Source organism: Cheilinus undulatus, linkage group 23 (genome assembly GCF_018320785.1).
Source record: "Cheilinus undulatus linkage group 23, ASM1832078v1, whole genome shotgun sequence".
NCBI classification, from domain to species: Eukaryota; Metazoa; Chordata; class Actinopteri; order Labriformes; family Labridae; genus Cheilinus; species Cheilinus undulatus.
In genome coordinates this window covers 29,081,638-29,104,409 of record NC_054887.1, presented here as the reverse complement: position 1 = coordinate 29,104,409, position 22,772 = coordinate 29,081,638, and the positions used below count along the sequence as shown (strand labels likewise).

The 22,772-nt window shown below is 38.4% G+C and overlaps 1 protein-coding gene across 6 annotated transcripts; it reads left to right on the top strand.

The window, feature by feature from the left end:
* The first annotated feature begins 4,243 nt into the window (after window positions 1-4,243).
* Window positions 4,244-21,046, top strand: LOC121505677 (putative transporter SVOPL). Of its 6 annotated transcripts, none has more exons than XM_041781177.1 (20): window positions 4,245-5,743; window positions 5,832-6,294; window positions 6,455-6,508; window positions 8,728-8,885; window positions 11,287-11,337; window positions 11,446-11,570; window positions 11,735-11,823; window positions 12,044-12,142; window positions 12,326-12,397; window positions 14,080-14,204; window positions 14,287-14,350; window positions 14,606-14,731; window positions 16,304-16,432; window positions 17,994-18,067; window positions 18,153-18,349; window positions 18,436-18,547; window positions 20,208-20,289; window positions 20,362-20,451; window positions 20,522-20,635; window positions 20,760-21,045. In XM_041781177.1, the coding sequence occupies exons 6-20, from the start codon at window positions 11,465-11,467 to the stop codon at window positions 20,769-20,771; spliced, it is 1,491 nt and encodes a 496-aa protein (XP_041637111.1). In that variant the 5' UTR covers window positions 4,245-5,743; window positions 5,832-6,294; window positions 6,455-6,508; window positions 8,728-8,885; window positions 11,287-11,337; window positions 11,446-11,464; the 3' UTR covers window positions 20,772-21,045. The 6 variants fall into 6 exon arrangements, with proteins under 6 accessions (XP_041637114.1, XP_041637111.1, XP_041637112.1 ...); XM_041781178.1 differs by having other exon boundaries at window positions 4,245-5,958; window positions 6,125-6,294; XM_041781176.1 differs by having other exon boundaries at window positions 4,245-5,958; window positions 6,044-6,294.
* The last annotated feature ends 1,726 nt before the right edge of the window (window positions 21,047-22,772 follow it).

The following is a 22,772-nucleotide window of genomic DNA, read 5'->3' as shown; positions in this document are numbered from 1 at the left end:
TTATTCACTTGTTTCTGCCACTGGCGGCTAATGCTATAAGCTATATTGTCTGTTTTGTGTCCCACAATGCATTGTGACTGGACTGTGACAACCAATGGTAGGCTGTTCCATCTTTGTGTCATGTGTATCCTAGAGGGGTGTCTCATAATAGACAGAAATAGAAACAGAGAGCCTGTAATGTGGCCCTCTGTGTCACTGCAGACAGCAGTTGCTTTGAATAATGGCACAAATAGAACTAACACAAAAAGCGAAGGACTTTTTGTCACAGAATGATTGTTCTTTCATGTTTTGGTCCCCACGATAGGAGAGAACAAATTTGAAAAAAAAAGTCTAATTGTTTTCTGTTTCCATGTTTTCTTTTATCTTTATAATCCCATTCATTTTTAAAAAAAAGTCAAGTTAAGAGCTTGACTGTGCACCACAGGGTTGGTGTTTTACAACCTTTTTAAGACAATAAGCCCAGGTGAGACAGAATGGTTTTGAGCGTCCATCTTCCTTGCAGTGGAGACTCACGAGATGAGATTTTATGAGAACTGCGTGGCTCAAGTCCAAAACTCCTTTCAATGGAAACACATTCAAAGTGCGATTTTACTTGACCGAAATTTAAGAAATATCGCTTTTATTTTGCGAAAAACTGTAATGGAAATATAGCTATTGTATCCTGTCATATCGGCACTCAAATGTGGAAGGTTTTAAGGTTGGTGAATGAGGCCCAATAGAATTTAAAGAAGGTTTGTCTCAGTGAATTGGACCGGTAGATCTAGCTTTCACTGTTAAAATCACAGGGGCTCTTTGGTTGAGGTTGGTGACCATCGCTCTAGAGTAAACCGTTGCTCCTAACCATACAGATAGATGTTCCCTCCAAAGCCAAAAATCATAACCTTTATAATTTGATTAATATTGAGAGCACAGTTAAATAAACATGATAACTTGAATATCACTCATATGCTGATATCAGTAAGGATTATTAAATACATTTGGAGGAGCAGCAATATTCATGTCAGAAATTCAACAGTTGAATTTACATTGTTACAGGTCTGAATCGTGCAAACCACAGCGGTCTCGTAAGAAATGGTAAAGTTGAATTTGGCCTCTGGCTTGAAACAGAAAATACAAAAAGAAAAATGCAAAAGGATTGTTTTTGAACTTCCTGAATCTCAACAACTTTTTAAAGACACAAGTTTTAGTTCTCGAGTTCCATGTAAACGCACATCAAAGAAAATCAGACAATCGGACGGTCACAAAACAAACAAAAACAGGGAAAGACTCCGCTTCCGTGTGCTTTTCTACTGTTAAGTGTTTTGTTCAGCCGTTGTTTGATTTTCTTTTTCCTCATTTCAAAGAAACACCACTTGCCATTAATAGCACAATCCCATATACCTTTAGTTCTTTTACGTTAACCAACGGTTGCCTTTCTGTCATCTTCTTTAGCTGTTGCGCTTTTCAAACGAACCTGCCATGGCTCCCTTTGCTCCTCACTTAAATTAAAGTGAGAGCTGTTTAGTAGGAGTATCAAGGAAGAAGGGTGCAACCCATTTACAAAACCTACAGATGGCGCAAAAAGGCTTGCATCGCAGTAATCATTCAATCACGATGATCTTGCTTTCATGATCTTGAAATTGACTAATCCCGCAGCCTACCACAAAGCTAGACTCCTCCTCCTCCTCTCCTCCTGACTTCCCTGAATGGACTGTTCTTCCTGAAGTTCTGGGATGGATTGTCTCTCTGGACCTTCTGTGGTGCTAACCGTCAGCCTCGTACCATCTTCTCATCGACCACTTATTGCCTTCACATCCCATCAGCCGCGGGGGACCAGCTCTCCGTTCATTAACCATATCAGTGAGGTCTTTGCACTGTCGACAGCTGGAGGTGGCAAACAGTTCCAACGGCAACGGGACGCAAAAATAGGCAAACAAATATCTATAAAGTTGATATAAATATCTGTAAAGAGATAGAATCCCAATGAGCACAATATTAATGTAAGAATAATTATTGGAGTTTTGAGATGTGACTTATTTTTTATTGCTTATAAATGAAAGTATACTTTAAATCCTTTATTTTGTTCAAAAAAAGACCAAACTACTGTTCTATGGTTGTGTTGCTCTTGTGTTTAAGCTCACTGTAGATTTGAGCCGGCGCTTATCTCTCAGTGGAGACGTTGCTTACCGTAGCTGCTCGCTCGTTGTGTTCATGTATCGGTGGCAATGAAAAAAAAAAAACTATCGCTATTGCATCGCTTTGATATATCAAGTTTCCTCATTGGCAATTTGTTGCATTCACCAGTCTGTGGGCAGAAAAATATAGACGAGATTTTCTGTACGGTGGCAGAGATGTGGAACCAGTCATTCACCAAAACCAGAAACCAGAGCTAAACGCCAAAACACCAGCACCCCATAGGTCATCGCGCTAAAGCTAATGGCCCCAAAATGGATGTGTAGTGTAGAAGTCAGTACGTTTACATGCACAGTTAACTCAGTCTGTAGTGATAGCTGGATTAGCCAGCTAAACACACGTAACGTCCACCTCCACTAGGTTAAAAGGCAATGTGTTCCCTTTTAGCTAGGTACCATGGACCTTCTACTTACTTTCCTTGCTAGCAAGATAGCTAGCGGTAAACTGGTTGTACTGTACTGTCCAACAGTGAAAACATGGACAGATTTACTGTTCTGAACGTTTCCATATATATTCTATGCACTTCTTTGGCACAGATGCAATGCAAGCTTTCCCTTTAGCTTACAATAAAATCCAAAGGCAGAAAAACATCACAACTTCTATGCTCAGCATTTATGCCCACTAACGCCTGGGTCAAAGTCACCTAGTCAAATTTGGGCCTAATTGAGTTGTATACAATCAGTCTTGGTTGAGATTCTTGGTATGATTTCGGTTGGTCTAATGTGTCTACATGCATTTAAAAGTCCAGTTTTAGTTGGATTAATACAATACTAGTTATGTAAACAAACACCTCAACAAAAATTATTTATTGATGTGTTTCTTGTGACTCAACTGAGACAGCTCTGTGCATGGTTAAAATAATGGCAATCAAAATAACAATATCTTGTTTTCTAACTCCCTGCTGAGTTCCAGCAGCAAAAAGCAGCACAAATAATATTCAGGGGGCGGAGTCAATGGTAGCTAGGGCCAAACAGGGTCCCCTTGAAATCTGATCCGAATCCCAAAAAACCTGGAAATGATTGTCTATTTGCCTTGTCAGTTATTAAATGCAGCATTTAGCGTTAGTTCAGGCAGACCACGGAGCTAAGCCCTGCCCTGATCAGCTGATCTAACGCCAGCCCTCATCAGCTTACGGCTGATCGCTCTAACGCTGCCTTATTTAAACTGCTCTTGCCAAGCTCTCTCTGCAAGCTGCCCTTGCAGCCTTCCTCCACCCCAGCTCCTCCTTTCTTATGCTTCTGACTTAATGTCATGTACCTCTCCTTGCTGATATTAAAGTGGTCCCAACATCCTTATATATTTCTTTATGTGGCCCTCAGTGACAAAAGTTTGGGCATCCCTACTGTAGACCCATAAATCAATTATCAGAAGTCTGTTCCTTAACTTCTTTGTAGGGAAATTCTCTCTTTTTGATGATAAGTGTGAATTATTGTTTGTTTATTGATCGTGGAAAGAGAGAGAGAGAGAATGGGAAAATAGCAGCATGTGGTGCTGTCAGTCTACAGTTTGATTTTTCGTTTAACCTCCTGAGACCTGAGCTGTTTGGGATGCATTTCGAGTTTCTTCCACTTATTTGAGATGAGTAGGACATGATAGGTTTAAAAGCTCAGCCTTGTCTTTGAACAGGAATTAATTTTGGCCAAAGAAATGTGTCCAATATTCCCTTAAATTTCAAAGAAGCTACCTACATTTGAAAAATAAAAAAATTAATGCCTAAAAATATATATCTGTATAAATATAAACATATTCATAAAGTTTCTCGTAAAAAGTACCCCAAATATTTCTCAAATTTTTCAGTGAACACCGACCCCGAAAAAATTATATGTAAATAATAAAAAATCCCTAAATCTCAAAACGGTTCCCCCTAAAATTTCAAAGCAAATTCTCAAATCTACAAATATACTTCCCAAATTTCCTTGAAAATGTCAAAACAAAATTCAAAGCAAATTCCCCCCAAAAAAAACTTTAATAAAATTCTCCAAAAATTGCAAATACATTTCCCAAATTTGCACAAAAATACCTGAAAATGTCCAAAATTCCCCCAAATATAACTAAAAAAAATCCTCCTGAAAAACACAAAAAAATTCCACAGCAAAAAAGTTCCAAGGAAACTCTCCAAGGACACAAATATTTACCAAAATTTCCATGATTAATCTAAAAAAAAATTCCAAGATATATTTTCCAAATAGTAATGAAAATTCCTGAAAATTTTAATAGCAAATCCTTCAGTATTTCAAGTAAATTATTTAAACTTCAATGGAAATTCCAGACAATTCTTTCAAATATTCCAATAGTTTAAATTATTTCTGCATTGTAGGAAAGCCTGTGCGTAATGTCCTGATATGTGCATGCAGGGTCTTAGGAGGTTAAAAGATGTAAGGTCAATCAGATGAGACAGTGTGGAGAGATCGATGAGGGCTGAAAATGCCGCATCATCAGCTCTAGATGTGCCCTCAAAGGGGTAGCTCGATCCTGGTAGGAAAGGGAATCCCCTGCTGCGCTGGGCTGCCGTGCCGACTCAAACCAAGTAGAGTCGAGCTGCTCAATGTAATGGAAAAGCCTCATCAGATCATGTTAGTTTGTTGATTTTAGCGATGTGCTCAATTAGCCAGCGAAAGAGTTAGACTGTAATTCAAATGTAGCTATTATACTTTGCATTTAAAAAGATGGAAAATGCCTTGAAACGTCTCTACTAAGAACACCCAGTCCATTCTGGGTCTGATTTAGCTGTGTGCATGTAAATTCAATCTGTCAATTGTATCTTCTAAGTCAGACTTTGATCTATTTAGTTTAGTAGAATTTCAGTTGAACTTGAATGTTAAAGTCAATAATAATAAGGCTTTTTTAACTGTAGAAGCCACACAACATCAGTTATGTTTTTTACCTTCTGGTTGAGCTGAATGACTGGTTCTCCTCTCTGCTGGTCGGCTGTTTTCTTTGTCGTGTTGTGGAGAAGTCAGTCGCTCGTAGACATATTGAGTAAAAGAGGGTTTGTTCGTCTCTGCTCTTCTTTAGCATGTTTGACTCAGTTTGAGGCTTTAGCTACTCGTGATGTTCCAGTTAATGTTAGCATGCTGCTAAAAGATATTAAAAACCAAGTTTGAAAAAGTAAAGAATTGTTCTTCATCAAGTCAAGAGTGAGCAAAGAGTGCCATAAAACCATCGTTCATCCAAACAGTAGAGGAAAAAAAATCATAAGAATCATGTTTGGTTTGTTTTTTGTTTTTGTTTTTGCATTTCCAAAAGATATTTTTGAATCTAAAGATTGTTATAGTAAACAGTGTATAAAAGAAAGTGGATATGGTGTTTAATAGAAATATATATATGAAATATTTTATCTGTGATTGCTCTGCTGAACGGACTCAAAGATCTGCCTGGCGACAGTGCCAACATATTCATGAAGCAGAAATAAACCACTGAACTCACCACAGGAAGTGGACTCTCGATTGGACCTAGCACCTGTCAGTCAGGCTGTAGGACTTGGTCACACCTACAGGTTCACATGGTGCTAATTCTACAACTCCAGGTGTGTCCGATCACACCTGAAACACAAAAAAGTCAAACTGTGCAGGTGACACGATGACCAGAGAAGTTTGTCTTGTTGTATCAAACTTCTGAATGTTTCCTTCAATGTTTTCTAGAGTTTCTGTGTTTTCTAGATCTTCAGAGAGCAGACGATGTTTACTCGTGACAGAACTACGGATCAGACTGGCAGACCTGGAATGATTCTTTAGTTATCTGTTATCTAATGGCAGACAGCAGCTTTCACACCTGCTGCCAGTGAAAGTAAGAAAACACATAAAGATAAGAAAACAAAAATTTGTTCCTGCAGCTGAAAACTTGTTCCATATTTTACCTTTAATTCTGACAGCCCGAGTCTGTGGAGTTGTCACGGTTAAACGTCGTTCTCGCCTCTCTCTGAGCTGAACCACATTCCTGCTGCTCCTCTCAGGTGATCTTCCGACACGCAGCATCACTGACCAGGTGAGCTCACACCTGTCCAGGTGTGATCCAGGTGTCTCAGTGAGACTGCCGTGTGGAAACCTGAAGGAAAAGTTACTTCTATGTGACATCAGTGACCTGGAACACTGCCAGCAGTCTCACCTGTCCGTCAGCAGCCAGGTGAGTCTGAGCGTGTCACATGACAGGACCTACCTGAAGTCTGTGTGAGCTGCATCCTGTTCAAGTCTGAACGATTGTGTTAACCAACATTAAAGAGATGTGTTCAAATAAAGCTGTGACTGGGGTTATTTACCACATTTGTCTTTTTAAATAATTGCAGATGCGACTTAAGTGTGGTTCATCCATCTCCGGTGGATGTCAGAGTCTGCAGGAGGTAAAGCAGAATTGTGATTTCTCAAAGAAAGCAGCTATGGAAGATGGCACAAGCTGGTGTTACCTGGTAGCATTCTAGCAATCTTTGTCAAGGATAAAATGTACAAAATAAAGTTATCCAAACAAAAATACCACAGAATTTAAGTTAAACTTCATAACAGTGAACCAGATAGAAGCATCTTAACCTTGCTTTTATTTAAAATGCATTTTTAGTTTCTCCCACTTATTTGGGATCAGCAAGACCTGATTAGTGTTGAACCTAAGCCTTGTCTTTGAACAGGAGGTAGTTTTCATCAAAAAATTTGAGTGTTGGGAGGGGGCCCACATCAGAAATGGTGTCAGTCTTTCAAAGATGCACAGTGTAGTCCTTTTTCTAATGATGCACAACAAAAGCTTGTTTAGCCTGGATATGATCCAAATTTTTACTAAAAGTTCTCGAGAGCCTAGGAAATTCTAACCTTGCAAAGCAGATGGATACGCCCGTTTCCTTGTTTTTCACTGGCGAATCCATCTTGCAAAGCTCCCATCTGAACCGTGTGGGCCAGGTTAGAAAGTATGAGGACCAATCAGCTACGAGGGGCAGTACTTTCAGGTGCAGAAGAGTCGTTACATTAACAAGCAGCAGCAAGAGCTGGTGCAGTTATGGAGGAAGAGATTAGTGTGGATGCTGCTAAAGCGCCAGTTTTATCAGAACTTGACGACATTTCTTCGTTAAAAGAACAAAGAACAGCAGTGAGTTGTTTTCTTTTCAAAAATGATAAAAGTCGAGTACTTACATGTCTACAGTCGCCATATTTCGCGTTTTTCTTCAGTAGCTGTGCACGGGCAGCTCGATAGCTGCTACGTCACGTGTTTTGTTGCTCTGATTGGCCCCTAGAAATGTGACAGAACATTCACCCAGTCACACTCCAAGTTTTTTCAAAGCCTCTGCCTTTTCTCAAACGTTTCCTATTGAGGCTTTCCCAGATGGATGTGTGAAACAAATCCACCACAGAACAGTTTTCCTCAGTCCTTTTTAAATGTGCTTTTTACCCAGAGAATGGCCTCTTTTCTGGATCATGTTTACAAATTGCTGCTTCTTTGCATGATAGAGCATTTCTCGATGGCACAGCCAACTGCTTTGACTATTAGTGATTTCTGGAAGTGTTCCTGAGTCCATGCAGTGATTTCCAGTTCAGAATCATGCCTTTTTTAAATGCAGGGCTGCCTGAGGGCCTAAAGATCATGAGCATCTAATATTTACCTTTGGCCTTGTCTCTTGCTCTCAGAGATTTCTCCAGATTCTCTAAATCTTTTTTTTTTTTTTTTTAAGATTTATTTTTGGGCATTTTCATGCCTTTATTTGATAGAGTAGGACAGTGGACAGACTTGGAAACAGGAAAGAGACATGCAGTAAAGGGTTACAGGCCGGACCACTCAACCATCTGCGTGCCTTCTCTGAATCTTTTAATGATATTATGGACTGTAGATGGTGGGACATTCAAAGTCTTTGCAATTTTACGCTGAGGAAGATTTTTCTGAAATTGTTCTACAACTTTTAGACAAAGTTTTCAGATATTGGTGAACCCCTGACCCTCTTTTATTCTGTGGGACTCCACCTCTCTCAAATGCTACTTATAAATCCAGTCATGTTACTGACCTGTTGCCAATCAACCTTATTAGTTGTGAAATGCTTCTCCAGCTGTTTTTCCATTTGTACCACTTACTTTTCCAGCCTTTTGTTGCCCCATCCCTACTTTTTTGAGATGTGTTGCTGCCATCAATTTTAAAATGAGCTAATATTTTTTCATTAAATGCCAAAGTGTCTCAGTTTCAACATCTGATATGTTGTTTATGTCTTATTGTGAATAAAATATGTTTTTATGAGTTACATTCTGTTTTATTCACATTTTACACAGTGTCCCAACTTTTTTAGAACTGTGGTTGCTGGTTAACATATTACTTTAGATTTGTATTTAACAGTTAGGTTAAGATTCAACTTTAGATTTAAGTTCATCATGTAGATTTAGACAAAAACATGGCTCATTTTTGTGATAAAGTAGCGTCCAAAAAAAAAGTAATAGCACCCTTAAATGAGGGCACGTGGACTCTCAAGTTTCTCCGAGTTCACTCCCAGTTTTCTGATACTCGATATCTCCACCTGAAGTTTCTAAAAGCGTGCTGAGCTCGCTTATTTTAACACCCCTCTGTTTATATGAACCCCTCCCTGTGTCTAAACAGATCCCTCCTCCTCCTGCTGCTTCCCAGTGACGGTGATACACCTGGCCAGGTGAACAACACTTATCATCGGAACAAGCAGCTGCTGGATCTCATAAAAACACACCTGTAGCACCAGAGGAGACAAAACAGACTTCTACGTTGATTCGGGCCTCTCGTCTGTAAGTACGGAGTTTATTATGAGGAGTTTTAACGTTACCGTAGACGCAGACTAACATCGTTGACTTCCTGCAGTAAAGTAAGCTAACATGACGCTACCGTTCCTGTAAATATTCATACACTAGACTGAAAACCTCCTCTACACATTTAACTTTAACACATCAAAAAGTAAAATGCCTTTTTGTCCTTCCACGCTCCACGTAGAAACCAAACTATATTTAAAAATCTATCGTTTTAAAGATTGCACACGTGATTTTTATAGCCATAATTAAAAACGGTTTTAAGATAATCAGACTTGTCCTCTGATTAATCCGGCTTATAAATGGTTTACTTTTAGACTATTTAACTGAAATAAATCAGGTGTTGTCTGTCTGATCTCATCTCAAACAAACGCCCTGTGGCTATTTGTGGAGACGTTCAGGGTTAGTAAAACATCCTCTGCTCCTCTCTGTTTTGTTTGTTCATCTCTAATTTAAAATTAATGAGGTTATAAACTCACACAGCTGTGGTTCATTTAGGAGCGTGCACTTAAAATTGACGTTTTCCTTAAAGGAGTTTGGTTGGATTTACTGTAAGGTTTAGGAATGCAGAAAGCTGATTAGAGTTTGTCCGAAAAAGATTTAAAAAGACTCAAAGTTTAATGAAAAACAGGCCCTTTTGTTTGTTTAAATTGTTTGGTTTTTAAATGTCTTTACATGTTGGTTGTCTTTTGAGTTTATCTATTTAATGATCTATCATCATTATAAATAAAAACAGTCGACATGTGTACCCAGACCTGTCTGCAGGTTTGAATGAATTACTAAACAGAAACGCTCACGGACTTTTACTTTGAAATCCAGACAAACCAGTTAAACCAGTCAAACTCTGGCCTGCTGCCCTATAAACTGATCTCAGCTCTAAAACTCTCAGAAGAGAATGAAGGCATGAGCAACATAAATACAGAGCCTATGGACAGTTTTCAGCCTCTTGGATGTTTTCTCCTTTATTGATTTTATAAATCAATCATGGTCAATATGATTTGGCTGTTTTGACAAAAAAACGCATATGCTTAAGTGAAAACAGATTTCTACAGACCAATGTCAGTTAAATAAAAATATGTTATTTAAAATAAGCAGAGGTGTCAAAAGTATTCACATTCATTACTCAGGTAGAAGTATAGATACTGGGGTTTAAAAAGACTTTTGTAGAAGTTGAAGTATAAACTCAAGCTTTTTACTCAAGTAAAAGTGTAAAAGTACTGGTTTCAAAACTACTTAAAGTATAAAAGTCAAAGTAATGTAAGGGGGAAATAATGCCACTAAGGACTAGTTAAAGTTTATGCCGTATCACAGGGGCCTATAGTGCACTACACCACCTCCCAAAAAAAAACATTTTTCTAAAGGCCATAATGACTATAATGTTATATTAAAATGTTAATGTTGAAAAATGTGGGATGCACCTGTTTCAGCCACATTTATGCCCATTGAAAATGAACGCTCGAGTTCTCCTGAGTCTTCACCACAGACATCTTCAAACCAGGCTACGTCTGCTATTTCCTTGCTGGAGTGTGACACAGATTTAATCTGTTTTCACTTTGGCATTAAAGATGTTTTGTGGGGTTTTTTTGTTATAAAAGAAAAATCATATTGACCATTATTGATTTATAAAATCAATAAAAGGGTTAAACATCTAAGAGGTTGAATATTTTGAAAATAGATTGACTGTGTGTTGACCAGTTGTTGGAGGCTTTCAGTCAGTAATAAATGGCGTCAGTCAGTTTGAGAGCAAATTCCCACTAAAAAGTCTTATTGAGTTCCCCAAAATGTACAAATGCATTGCCCTTAATTCTGTCAAATTTACAGAAAATTCCCCCCAAAACATCCCAAAAAATTCCCTGAAATTTCCAAGAAAAGTCTTGAAGAATTTTAGGGACAACCCCCCCAGTCAAATTTCACAAAATTATAAAAAATCCTAAATATCCATATATTCATAAAAAATACATAAATATTCCTAAGCAAATTTCCCTAAATAAATTTCCCATATTCCCAAGAAAATGCTCAAAAATTAAAAGCAAATTTCCACAAAACTTCCAAAGAAACTCTGCATAATATACAAACATATCCCTAAAATCTCCATGTAGATACTTAAAAATAGCCAAGCAAAGTCCCCCAAAAATATTCAAATAAAATTCCTTAAATTTCTATGAAAATTCCTGGACATTTCACGGTGAATTCTTCCAGCACTTCAAGCTTACTTAAACTTCAGTGGACATTCTGATCATTATTTCAAAGATTCTAGTAGCAAAAAAATTATAACCATGTTTTAAGAAAGCCAAAATGTAATGTCCTCATATGTACATGCATGTAATGCTTTAATAGATATACTTTGCAAGTTTCATTTGTAATTCATCTTTACTTCCGACAGAGGAAATCTCATCACAGTGGAGCCTGCAGCAGAAGAAGCCTGACAGTGGAGGTCTGTGGACTGTGTTGTAAATAAAATACATTTTTAGATCATGCATGTAGATCCTGACTCATCTATGCAGGTTGAACAGATCTGATTCATGTTGCCGTGTCCTTTCAGAACAAAACGCCCATAAAGGATGGGTGACAGTATGAAGACTCAGCTGGTGAGCGCCATCCACCTGCAGGAGGTGGAACTGCACGACAACCCTTCAGACAAGCAGAACGGCGGCAACAACAGACAAGGTGAGACAGAAATCAGAGAGCTATGGGGAAATATCAGTCAGATTTTCAGTGATTGAATTAAAACCTCAGTAACAGCTGCAGACCTCTGCTGTTCCTCCTCTGGCCACCAGAGGGCAGCAGCTCCTCACTGAACCTTAACTCAGTCTCTACCTGTGTGTCTGCAGATGAGACGTTCACTGTCGAAGAGGCCGTAGAAACTATTGGCTTTGGACGTTTTCACATCCTGCTTTTTTTGATCATGGGCAGCACCAGTGTAAGAAAAGTCTGAGTCTTCTCATCTGTTTACTTTTCAGATCTTTAAGCATAAATCTGATGAGTGTAGAGCTGATGGAAATACAAAAAGATTAATAGAATAAATTTTAGTAGAAACTTTATGTTGCTGTAGCTCTATTATTGTGTGATGATTACAGGAGTGATGAAGATCATGATGTGTGCTAAAGTGTAGCCATAGCCATGTCTTGTTTGTGTTATAGATAGTTGACGCGATGGAGATTATGCTGCTGGCCGTCATCTCTCCTGAGATTCGCTGTGAGTGGCATCTGGAGGACTGGCAGGTCGCTCTCGTCTCCACTGTGAGTTTTAAACCAATCATAAAGCTTATCTAAACCACTTTTATTATTAGAACAGTTACAGTCTTACATTATTACTGCACAGTGTCATTAAAAGTGCAATATCTTGACAGTATTACTGTGTTTTATCATTACAGTATAAAAGAGCAGGTTGTGTCTGTGTTGTGTGTCTGTGTTGTGTATCAGATGGTGTTTCTGGGCTTCATGGTGTGTGGAGCTTTATCAGGATACATCGCAGACCGATATGGACGCTGGAAGGTCAGAATCAAACCTCGTATCTTGTGCATATCAGGCTGTGTTTGGGGCTTCAGGTGGAGCTTGGATTTCACTCTTACAAAATGTTGTATATTTTTGTGTACTGTTGGCAAAGCCGCCCATAAGGGGGGATAAAGGGGGGGAGCTCTCTTGGGCCCAAGGAGTTCAGGAAAATCCTTGTCCACTGTAATGTAAAGCTGTGATTATTATATTTTATTTATTTTATTTATATTATGAATAACAGCCACTCTTATCATAGCATCAAAAATAATTTTATTTATTGATGCCGTAATACAGAATATCCTTTTTAAAATGTAAACCACTTTTCTGAAAACACAATTATCTTTATGTTGATATGTTAACAATGTGGATGGGCACACTGAACTAAACAAAAAGTATAGAGATGTCAGACTTTAAAACTAAGACATGATGTGCACAAACATCAGGATTCAAGAAAATAAAGTAGGTAAAAAGGAAGACAACTTAGGTGCAGAATAATTAAATTATTTTAAGAATGTATAAAAAGTGGCAAATAAAGAGGTTAAAAGTGGCAAAAATGGATGAATAGCAGAAAAAAAATTGGTTAAAAGTGGCAAAAAAAAGTCTTTTGAAAAAGGTGCTAAAATGAAGTGGCTAAAAATATAGGCATAGAATAGCAAAAATGTGGTCAAATTGGGAGAAAAAATTGAAGAAAAGGGTATAAAGTTGCAAAAATAGGTTAAAAGTGGGGAAATTGGCACAGAGCAGCAGAAGTGGGTTAAAAGTGGCAAAAATGGTCAAAGAGTGGCCAAAATGGCAAAAACCAAAAATTTTGCAAAATAGGACGACAAAGGAATCTAAGAAAGTTACAGTGGCAAAAATGGGCAAAAAGCAGCATAAATAGATTAAAAATAGCAAAAATGTGGTAGAAATTGGCTATAAGCAGAAAAAGTGGCTTAAAAGTGGCAAAATGAAGTGGATAAAATGGGCATTAAGAGGCTAAACAGTGGCAAAATGGGATTCAATGGCCACAAAAAGTAGCCAAATAGGACAAAAAATTATAGAAAGGGAAAAAAATGGCAACATGGGTCAAAGGTGGCAAAAAGCAGCAAAAGTTAGTTAAAGGTGGCAAAAATACACATTTTAGTGGCAAAACAGTGGCAAAAATGGACAAAGAGTGGAGAAAAATGGGTTAACATGGAAAAAAATGTGGTCAAATAGGACCAAAAATTGCAGAAAGTGTTAAGAAAAGTGCAAAAATGGGTTACAATTTGCAAAAATTTGGAAAAAAGCAGCCAAAGTAGGTTAGAGGTAGCAAAACCATGGCAAAAATGGGTTAAAAATGGCACAAAGAAGTGACAGAATTGGGAGGAAAAGATGGTTTAAAACTTGTATGGATAAGTTATTCCAACATCAGAACCCAGTAACAGTTTAATTCATTTTTCAGCTCCAGAATGAGGGAACTGTTAGCCAGGACGCTAGCACCAATGCTACTGATCCAACACCCTTACTTTACATTTAAATTATCAATAAATCATAACATGGGAGGGCCCATTCTCTGGGTTTATTCAGGGGCCTGGACAGTTCTGTGGGCATCCCTGACTGTTGAGTATTGATTTCATGTTATTGTTTATTGTTTGTTTGAAGTTGTGTTACATAAATCTGTTTATTCGTATCATTGTGTAGTGATGTATTGTGTGTACCAGGTTTCATTTGGAGGCTTCGTGTGGAGCGCCTACTTCTCTCTGCTCACGTCGTTTGCTCCGTCGTACGGTTGGTTCGTCTTCCTCCGCGGCATGGTGGGATGTGGAATCGCAGCAGTGTCACAAGGGTCAGAATAAAAAAAAAACCACACACTAACACAAAAACACAAACACAGATGATGACAACTGAGCTCCATGTTGATGTTTCAGGTTTGTGCTGAAAACCGAGTTCATCCCAGCGAAGCATCGAGCCGTCCTGCTGCCTCTGGCCTCTGTACGTCCTCATCCTCAACACTTCCTCTTCATCACTTCTTTATTTCTTCAGGGACATTGTGATTCAGGTTGTGTTATAGAGAGATTAGACTGTACAGTTTCTGTATTTTTAAGCTTTTAAATCCCTAAAGACCCAGTCTTTCCCATTTGCCTACATTTAAAGTGGGTGGGCCAGCTTTGGGCCCAGTTTAATTGCTCTTACTAATGTTGCCACTTTGATTTCCCATCATGCTTTCTGTCTGTGTGATGTCATCAGATCTTCTGGATGGCTGGCTCCATGCTGATCATCATTCTGGGAATGTTGCTCATTCCGACTCTGGGCTGGAGGTGGATGATCCGGATCTCCATCACCCCAAGTATCATCCTCATCTTCCTCTTCAGGGTGAGACACAAACGTTCCTGTCTGTACCTGTCTGCCTTTACCTGTCCATCCTTGCCTTTGTGCCACTACACCACATCCCAAATTATTATGCAAATTTAATTTCAGTGTCATAAATAATACTTTTTTAGTTTTTCAGTGAAACTCATGGATGGTATTGTGTCTCAGGGCTCTTTGGATCAGTGAAATCAATCTCAGACACCTGTGATAATTAGTTTGCCAGGGGAGCCCAATTCAAGGAAAACTACTTAAGAAGGATGTTCCACATTATCAAGCAGGCCACAGGTTTCAAGCAATATGGGAAAGAGAAAGGATCTCTCTGCTGCCTTGAAGCCTCAAATAGTGCAGTGCCTTGGACAAGGTATGGAAACATTAGATATTATACTGTGAAGAAATTAATGTCTGATTCAGAGCGCAGATGGGTTTGTGTAGATAAAGGCATAATGAGGAAGGTTTCTGCCAGACAAATTCATCAGATTAAGAGAGCAGCTGCTAAAATGCCATTACAAAGCAGCAAACAAGCATTTGAAGCTGCTGGTGCCTCTGGAGTCCCACCAGCCTCAAGGTGTAGGATCCTCCAGAGGCTTGCAGTCATGTATAAACCTACTATTCAGCCACCCCTAACTCAGGCTCACAAGCAGAAACGGTTGCAGTGGGTGCAGAAATACATGAAGACTCATTTTAAACAGTCTTGTTTACTGATGAGTGCTGTGCAACCCTGGATGGTCCAGATGGAGGAGTAGTGGATGGTTGGTGGATGGCCACCATGTCCCAACAAGTCTGTGACATCAGCAAGGAGGGGGTGGAGGTATGAGGAGAGAGCTGGTAGGCCCCTTTAGGGTCCCTGTACCTCGGCAAAGTATATAGAGTTTCTGACTGACCACTTTCTTCCATGGTACAAAAAGAAGAACCATGCCTTTCGTAGCAAAATTATCTTCATGCATGACAATGCACCATCTCATGCTGCAAAGAATACCTCCGTGTCATTGGCTGCTATGGGCATAAAAGGAGAGAAACTCATGGTGTGGCCCCCATCCTCCCCTGACCTCAACTCTACTGAGAACCTCTGTAGCATCCTCAAGCTAAAGATCTATGAGGGTGGGAGGCAGTTCACATCAAAACAGCAGCTCTGGGAGGATATTCTGACATCTTACAGAGAAATTCAAGCAGAAACTCTCCAAAAACTTACAAGTTCAATGGATGCAAGAATTGTGAAGGTGATATCAAAGAAGGGCTCCTATGTCAACATGGAACTTGGCCTGTTTGAATGTTTTTGATTGAAATAGCTTTTATTTCAGTAAATATGACCTCCTAATGCTGCAAATTCAATAAATGACCATTTTCAGTTCTTTACAACCTATAAAATGTTTAGAAATTCTGTTGTGTGTAATAATGTGGAACAGTGCATTTTGAGGGGTTTTTTTTGTTTTGTTTTTTAAACGGTTATCATTCAGTTGTTTGTTCAAAAAAATTTGAATTATGCTCTAACAGTTGATGACTTCAGCGAAAAATATCATTTGTATAGTAATTTGGAACGCAGTGTATAACCCATTTTTTGTCTGTTTCACTCATCAGTTCATCCCTGAGTCGGCTCGTTTTAACGTGTCGGCGGGAAACGTTCAGGCCGCCATTAAAACTCTGCAGAAGATCGCTGACATGAACAAGTCATCACTGCCTCCAGGACGTCTGGTGGAGCCACTTGTGGTCTGTTCACACCTGAGTTTTACCTGAAACACCTCAGCATCTTTATGTCTCCATGCATACTTTGCTCATGTTTTCTAGGTTATGGTAACCAAACTTTTAACTTTGATAAGATGCTAGTAAAAATCAAATGATATTCAAACATAGTCCTAGAAGCCCAATATGTGGTTATTTATTATAATTACCAATGATTGCAGAGAAACTCCTGCAGACTGTCAAAATTGCACAAAAACACTGGCAGTGATTGGAGAGTGGCTGATCTGGTGTTTGGTATGGTTTTATTTTCCCTTTTCAGGCTTTTTGACCCATTTTGAAGGCAGATATGCAAAAAAGGAGGATGTTTTTGCTCAGAGATAGATGGCCTGTTTACATTGTGTTTTTGTATGGTGCTTCATTACATTAATAGTGAAAATGCACCTGAGAGGCGCTGCTGAGGGATTAAACCAACAAACATGCCATTTTTTTCATTTTCTATTTTCATTTATGCTGCTGAAGCTGTTAAAGCATGAATAGAGACTGTGATACCACTTCTGCTCACTAGGTTCACCACATCTTTGTTAAAGCAGCCAAAGCTAAGCTCACAAAGCATCAATGAAAGCTACGTATTGATGTAACAAAGTTAGCTTTAGCAATGTCTGCTAATGTTTTTGTTGCTAAAGCTAACTAAGCTATAGATAACTAAGCTACTTAGCTAATGCTAAGCTCACTAAGCAACTATGTAAGCTACATAGTTACGTTATCTATGTAGTTAGGTCAGCTCTAGCTACGTTTTCCAAAGCTCACATTACTAAATCTAACTTGGCTATCAATAATTTTGCTATGTAGACAACAGAGCCAAAGCTAAGCTAACAAAGCAGCTACGTATCTATGTTGTCCATGTAGATAAGTTAGCTTTAGTTTTGCCAAATCTCCCATTGCTAAAGCTAACTTAGACATAGATATCCTAGCACATGTAGCTAAAGCTAAAGCTATGCCCACAAAGCAGCTCCTTAACCTCAGTATCCTTGTAATAGGAATAAATGTTAGTTTTAGCTCTGTATGCTAAAGCTCATGTTGCTAAAGCTACATTAGCTCTAGATAACAGAGCAAAATTGCTTACATAGATAAAGATAAGCTCTCAAAATGGCTGCATAAGCTATGTTAATTCATTATCTAAGTAGCATAGTTAGCTTTAGCTATGTTTGCTAAAGCTCATGTTGCTAAAGCTACATTAGCTATAAGTCAAAGCTGTATCATGCAGAGAGGAAGCCATTTGTAAACACAGCTTGGTCTTCTCTGGGCCAAAGCTCATTCTAAATGGACTGATGAGAAATGGAAAACTGTTCTGTGGTCAGATGGATCAAAATTTTAAATTCTTTTTGGAAACCAATGGACAATGGACTTTATGCCACAGCTTTTCCAGGCACACCTTTGGGACACACTTTTTTAGTATTTTAGCTGCTTTTTACCAGTAACAACAGAGATTGTATCATTTCAAAGCATTCAGTATTGAAAAATGTGTAAATATCAAACATTTTAACCCTTTTAGCTTGTCACTGAGGTTCTGTATGGTTTGTTTTTCCAGAAAGAGCGAGGCAGCTGGAGGACTCTGATCAGCCCGATGTACAGGAGGACGTCCTTACTGCTGTGGTACACATGGTAATGTCCCTCTAAGTCTCCTTTTGAGTCTATCTTTATTATCTTTTATTAGACGGAGCCGTTTCTCAGTTTGTTACTGTCTCAGGTTTGTGGCGTCCTTCGGGTACTATGGCTCGGTGCTGAGCAGCTCGGAGCTGCTGGAGAAGAACTTGCTGTGCGTGAAGGACGCAGACTTAGAGCATCAGGTTAAACACCGCCATGAGGACGGGCTTTGTTACTGCATCCCCTTTGGCCTCAGCGATTACCAAACGCTGCTCATCAGCTGTCTGGGAGAGGTCGCTCGTAAGTCCATGTTTCTTATTTATGTTTCTATATCCATCCATGGAGGATATTTGTAGATTAATAAAGATATGACTCTCTCCTCTCAGTGATTCCTCTAAACATCTGTCTGCTGAACATTTTTGGACGGAAGATGACCATGACTGTTCTACAGGCGCTGGCTGCGGTTACTTTTATGTTGCTCAACATCTGCACCACCATGTAAGAGACACAGACAGAGCAATACTTTTTTAAAGAAAATGTTTTGAAATAATCATTTTATTCTAATACAATTTTAATTTGGTGTGACTTCAATAATCGGTGGTACTGAAAAGCAAGGCCGCCCACGGGGGGTGCAGGGGATGGATGTAAATGGGAGAGCTTTCTGGGGCCCAGACAAATGGGGGACGATGGAGGTCAGGAAAATCATGATCTACTGTAAAGTAGATAATCATATAATAATCATATTCTACTTTGTTACCTAAAAAACAACTGCTCTAATCACATCAACAAATTCCTTTTTATCTATTTATTCAATTGTTAATATCCTCTTCAAAGTGTAAACTGCTTTTCCTAAAACAGGATCAAAATGAGTTAATGTGGCAGAAATGGGTTAAAAGTAGCAATAAAAGGCAGAAAAAAGTGGTGAAAATGGGTGGCAAGTGGCAAAATGGGTTAACCAACAAATAAAATGCAGTTAAAATTGACAAAATGGGAGTAAACATTCTGAAAAGGGGAGTAATAGTGGCATAAATGGGAATAGGTGACAATAGGCAGAAAGTTCCCTAATTGGTAGAAAAGGTGGTGAACAAAAATTGGTAGAAATTGGTTAAATTGGCAAAAATGATTGGAAATGGTGGTAAAACACATTTTTAAAAGCAGCACAAATCTCTTTTTTAATGGCAAAAATGGGGTTGTTTGGCAAAAATGAGTAAAAAGTGTGCAAAACTGATAGAAAATGTCGAATAATGTGGCAAAAATGGGTTTACAATGGTAAAAGAGGCAGAAAAGGTGATAGAAAGGGTTTAATTAGTGGCAAAATTATTTGAAATGTGCAAAAATGTGGCAACAATGAATCAAAGGAGGCAAAATGGGTTAAAAGTGGCTAAAACAGGCAGAAAAAGTAGTGAAAAGTGTTTTAAAAAGGGGCAAAATTGGTTCAAAGGAGCAAATGATTGGAAATTGTAGTAAAAATTGTTTTTAAAATTCCCTAACGTGGCAAAGAAAAGTAAAAAGTGTGCAAAACTGATGGAAAATGGTAAATAGAGTAGCAAAATGGGTTTACAATGGCAAAAACAGGCAGAAAAAAGTGATGGAAAGGGTGTATTAAGCGTCAAAAATGGCTTTAAATTGGCAGTAAAGGTGGTGAGATAGGATCAAAAAGGGCAAAAATGAATCAAGGCAACAAAATAGGATAAAAGTGGCAAAAACAGGCAGAAACAATGGTGCAAAGTGTTTAAAAAGGTGCAGAATTGGCAAAAAGTAGCTTAATTATTGGAAATTGCAGCAAAAGAGGTTTTAAAAGTGGCAAAAATATGTTTAGAGTGGTAAAAATGGGTACAAAGTGTGTCGAACTGATGGGAAATGGTAAATTAAGTGGCAAAAATGGGTTAACAATGCCAAAAACTGGCAGAAAAAGTGTCAGTAAGGGTTTAACTGATCAGCATCATTTGAAGAGAACGAGGCCGTAACAAGGGGGTGAGGGGTTGGGGTGGGGGGGATTTCACTGCAAGCCTGTAAACAATGGCGGTGAAGAAGAGATTAGAGTGGATGCAGCTGTAGCAGCAGTTTTATCAGAACTACACATTTCTTTATTAAAAGATGAACCACACTGAAAGACTTTCTCAGTGGAAAAGATACAAAAATTGTTTTGTTTCTGCAGGTTTGGCTTCACCATTCTCCTGTTCCTGCTCCGCTCGCTCGTCTCCATGAACTTTAACGTGGTTTATATTTACACCGCAGAGGTAAGATCCCACCTGTACACATCCTCAGGTAACGTGAGTGGATCAGGTGTTAACTAGTGCATCATGTCTCAGGTGTATCCGACAGCGGCTCGCTCTCTAGGGTTGGGTTTCTGTACGTCGTTCAGTCGAATCGGAGGAATGACCGCTCCGTTCATCGCTCAGGTGAGTTCACAGACCCCCTTTCAGGTGAATCCTCATGTGTTCCACCTGACTGACTCTGTGTGTACTTCAGGTGCTGATGTCTCAGTCGGTGATTACGGCGCTCAGTCCCTTTGCTGTGGCGTGTTTGATCTGCTCTCTGGGGATCTTCCTGTTACCGATAGAAACAAAAGGACGAGCGCTGCTGGTGAGAGATGGCACACCTTACACAGACTTAAGATTTACTTTACACAAATGTTATCCCACTTTAGTTTCACTTTAACTTTATTTGAACCTAAATTATCTATCTTTTTTTGTCTTGTCTCTTGCAGCAAAATTCCTGAGGACTTCCTGTCTGTTAATTCTGTAAATATGTCACAGATGATAACTCAGAGGAGAATTAATTTATAAATGTATGAATAATTGTCCGTTATAAGAGCCAGAGAAAGCTGCTGTAATGTTGTTAAAACATTATTATATTGTGATAAAAAGTTTTACACAGTGGAAAAACATTTTCCTTCTTTGATTTAAGTTTCATTTAAATTAAATCTCAAATAATACACTACAAACTCACTTAAAGAGTAAGGATTTTTTACATTTTTAAATGTAGAGTAACTGGCTTTGAGTCTCTCTGAACACTAGAGGGTGCCACTCTCCACTGTGAAAGTTTGTCTACTTCCTGGTGAACTCAACATGTTTGTTACTTTATAAAGAGCTTTTGTCTTTCAGATTTATAACTGTATTTAAAGTTTATTTCTTGTTTTGAGCTTGAGTTTAAAGGTGCACTGCGTAATATTTAGTCGAGTAGCATTTAGAAAAGCAAACAAGCAGCAAATAACCAGGCCTCTCTAAATCAGTGGTTTTTTTGTAATTAAAATTTTTTTATTGCTTTTTACATCAACAGCAAGACAAACGCCAGAAGGTTTTGGCAACACACATTGTACAATCCCCACTAAGGGGAACCACTAAGAGTGGTACTTAAACGAACAACAAACCAACAAACAAACAACCCCCCCCCCCCAAAAAAAAAAAACAAAACAAAACAAAGGCCGCTCTTTGATACAAGTGTCCATAGTCCCCCTTACCCCCCCATTTCCTTAACAAAACAATCTGGTTTCATGTCCATTTCATTAACTAACATAATCTGGTTACATGTCCATTTCATTAACTAACATAATCTGGTTATAAATCTATATATATATATATATATATATATATATATATATATATATATATATACACACCAAGGAATATTGATATGTATTAAGAGGTATATCTCCTTACATACTAATATTAGTTTGCTTCATTATTACTTAACTTTTCCTTTATCTTACTTTCCCCCCTTTCTTTTCTTTATCAAAACATGTGTGTTTCAAATGACCGTTTCCTGTTCCTTCTCACATGGTCTTAAAACCCTAATATAGGCCATAAATGCTTTCCATGTCTGACTGTTTTTTTTGGGTATCACTTAATCTACCAATCATATTTTTTTAAAAGCCGCTGTTTCTGTCATAACTTTCAACCACTCTGTGATCTCTGGCTTCTGTGGATTCTTCCAGTTACGCAGAATAATCCTGGCTGCTACCATACATCCTGTTATTACCAGTGCTGACTCTGCTTTCGTAACACCTACAGGTATTATAGATTTGTCTCCTAACAAACAAAGTTTTGGAGACTCCGGTATAGGCTGTTCCAGCCAGTCTTCAAGACTTTTCAGCACCAACTTCCAAAATGGTAAAACCATGGAGCAGCTCCATATAGCATGGAAAAATGTGCCTACTTCTTTTTTACATTTCCAGCATTTATTATCCTTTGCTAAGCCCATTCTACATAATTTCAAAGGTGTAAAATAATATCTATGTACAATCTTATAATGAATAAATTTACTTCTTGCATCTCTCGTGGCCCATCCTACTTTTGAGATAATCTCTTGCCAAAACTCTTTCCCAAGCTCCATATCAAGGTCCTTTTGCCATATTAATCTTAAACTTTCACAGATTCCACTGTTGTTATTGGACACTTACTTATAAAATGCTGAAGCAGATTGTTGAACACTAGGGGAGTTTAAAAATTATTCAATTTTATTATTTTGTTCTTTCTCTACTCTCTTTAGCCCAAAAGTTGATCCCATGCTACTCCTCAGCTGTAAATACTTCCAGCAATCCCCTTTCTCCTCCAGGTTATGTTCTTTTTTCAAGTCTTCAAATGACATACATTTATACATATAAACACTTGGGCAAAATTGTTGGTACCCCTCTATTAATGAAAGAAAAACCCACAATGGTCACAGAAATAACTTGAATCTGACAAAAGTGATAATAAATAAAAATTCAATGAAAATTAAC